The sequence below is a fragment of the Somniosus microcephalus genome, unplaced genomic scaffold (genome assembly GCF_052327205.1).
Source record: "Somniosus microcephalus isolate GS21.2 unplaced genomic scaffold, FLI_Smic_1.0 unresolved_chr1, whole genome shotgun sequence".
In the NCBI taxonomy this organism is placed as follows: Eukaryota; Metazoa; Chordata; class Chondrichthyes; order Squaliformes; family Somniosidae; genus Somniosus; species Somniosus microcephalus.
In genome coordinates this window covers 136,787,052-136,788,815 of record NW_028225179.1, presented here as the reverse complement: position 1 = coordinate 136,788,815, position 1,764 = coordinate 136,787,052, and the positions used below count along the sequence as shown (strand labels likewise).

At 46.8% G+C, this 1,764-nt stretch overlaps 1 protein-coding gene across 1 annotated transcript in view; it reads right to left on the bottom strand.

The window, feature by feature from the left end:
- The window catches only part of LOC147095977 (radiation-inducible immediate-early gene IEX-1-like), a 2,299-nt gene extending 1,070 nt beyond the window's left edge, over nt 1–1,229 (bottom strand). The window contains exons 1-2 of the mRNA XM_085974936.1: nt 934–1,229; nt 1–4 (exon numbers count right to left, since the gene is read on the bottom strand). The exon at nt 1–4 is cut by the window's left edge and continues 1,070 nt beyond it. Coding sequence (XP_085831062.1) covers nt 1–4; nt 934–1,158 — 229 coding nt within the window. The 5' untranslated portion in view covers nt 1,159–1,229. The remainder of the gene's footprint in view (nt 5–933) is intronic.
- Between the last annotated feature and the right edge of the window lie 535 nt (nt 1,230–1,764).

Genomic DNA, 1,764 nt, shown 5'->3' with positions numbered 1-1,764 from the left:
TGACCTATACATGGACAAAGAACAACAAAGGTTAGTAACAGAGGTAAAGAAACAAATAATTTGCATTTATATGGCGCCTCTCACAACCTCAGGACATCCCAAAGCGCTTTACAGCCAACTTTTGAAGTGGAGTCACTGCTGTAATGTAGGAAAACGCGGCAGCCCATTTGCGCACAGCAAGATCCCACAAACAGCAATGTGACAATGACCAGATCTTTTTTTTATTGTGATGTTGGTTGAGGTGTAAATATTGGCCCCAGGACACGAGGAGGGTGGGGGGGAACTTCCCCCTGCTCTTCTTCAAAATAGTGGCCATGGGATCTTTTACGTGCACCTGAGAGGGCAAGACAGGGGACCTCGGTGTAAAGACAGATTCTATTTTTGATTCAGGTATGTAACCACAATCTCTGGAAGAAATCAGCTATCTGACTTGAAATCATTACGTTCTATTTTTGCACCCAGATAAGAAACATTTAATTGGTTTGAAAGCAATTAGCAGCAAATCCACCTTAAAAGGCAATCTGATGGACTTCTTGTTTCTACACATGGCTGTACTGACTAATATCTTTGGCCCAATTTAAAACCAGTGGCAGGCAAAACAACAACAACAAAAAAAGCTTCACGTCTGCCTTAAAGGAGCAGGTGTCCCATCCAGAATCTTATTTACAAAAAGAAAATACTGCAGATGCTGGAAATCTGAAATAAAATACAGAAAACAGAGAAACAGAGTTAACGTTTCAGGTCGATGACCCTGGTCCAGTTCTGACAAAATGTCATCGACTTGAAACGTTAACTCTTGTTTCTCTCTCTCTTCACAGATGCTGCCTGACCATGTTGAGTATCTCCACAATCTTATTTATCTTTGCAGCAGCCTCAACCAGTGAGCTAGCTAAAGGTTAGGTGTTTTTTTTTTAAAAAGGAAGGGTTTCTCACCTGCGCTGGGTAGAGAACTTTAACAGCCCGCCGTTTGCTTCGGAGTCGGGGATTGGCCACCGGGCTGCGTTTGACCTCGGGGATGGGGTCGAAGGTGAAGATCTCGGGTTTGGTGCTCCTGCGCCTGCTCAGGGCGGCGCCTGCGTCCAGGCCCAGACCCGAGTGCTGAAGCAGGGGGCTGCGGGCCGTGGCGGCCAAGCGAAGGTGAGAGCAGCCTTTACACATGGTGCTCTGGGCTTTCTGACTGAAGGCGAAGCAAAGTCGGACTTCTCGAGGATTGCACCGAGAAGGCAGCTTTATTAATACCCCCCCAGCTGGTTCCCACCTTTACTGCGATGATTGGCTGACCATGCCCTCACCACCTCATGGCCCCGCCTCTGCTATGAGAGAATTGTTTTTTTCCCCACTGTTCAGAGAAAGAGAAGGGGCGCTGTGGGAGGCAAAAAAGTGCACGTACAAGTCAAGGCAGGATTGTTCCTCGTCTCAATTTACCGTTTAACAATAAACAGCTTAAGTGAGATTTTTATCTTTCACTCTCTCGCTCTCAAATTACAGAGCCTGGAACTGAAGAATTCAGAAACTAAAGCTACCTGTAACCACATTTCTTGCCCAACACCAACCTCAAGCTGCAAAACGTTTTCCCCAGCCCCAGTTCTCTGTATTTTTCCCACTTTGTGGCTCTTTAAATCGTTGGTTCAAAATTCTCATCCTTGTTTTCAAATCCCTCCATGGCCTCGCCCCCCCTCCCTATCTCTGCAATCTCCTCCAGCCCCACAAACCCCTCCCCCAGAGATATCTGCACTCCTCTAATTCCACCCTTTTGAGCATCCC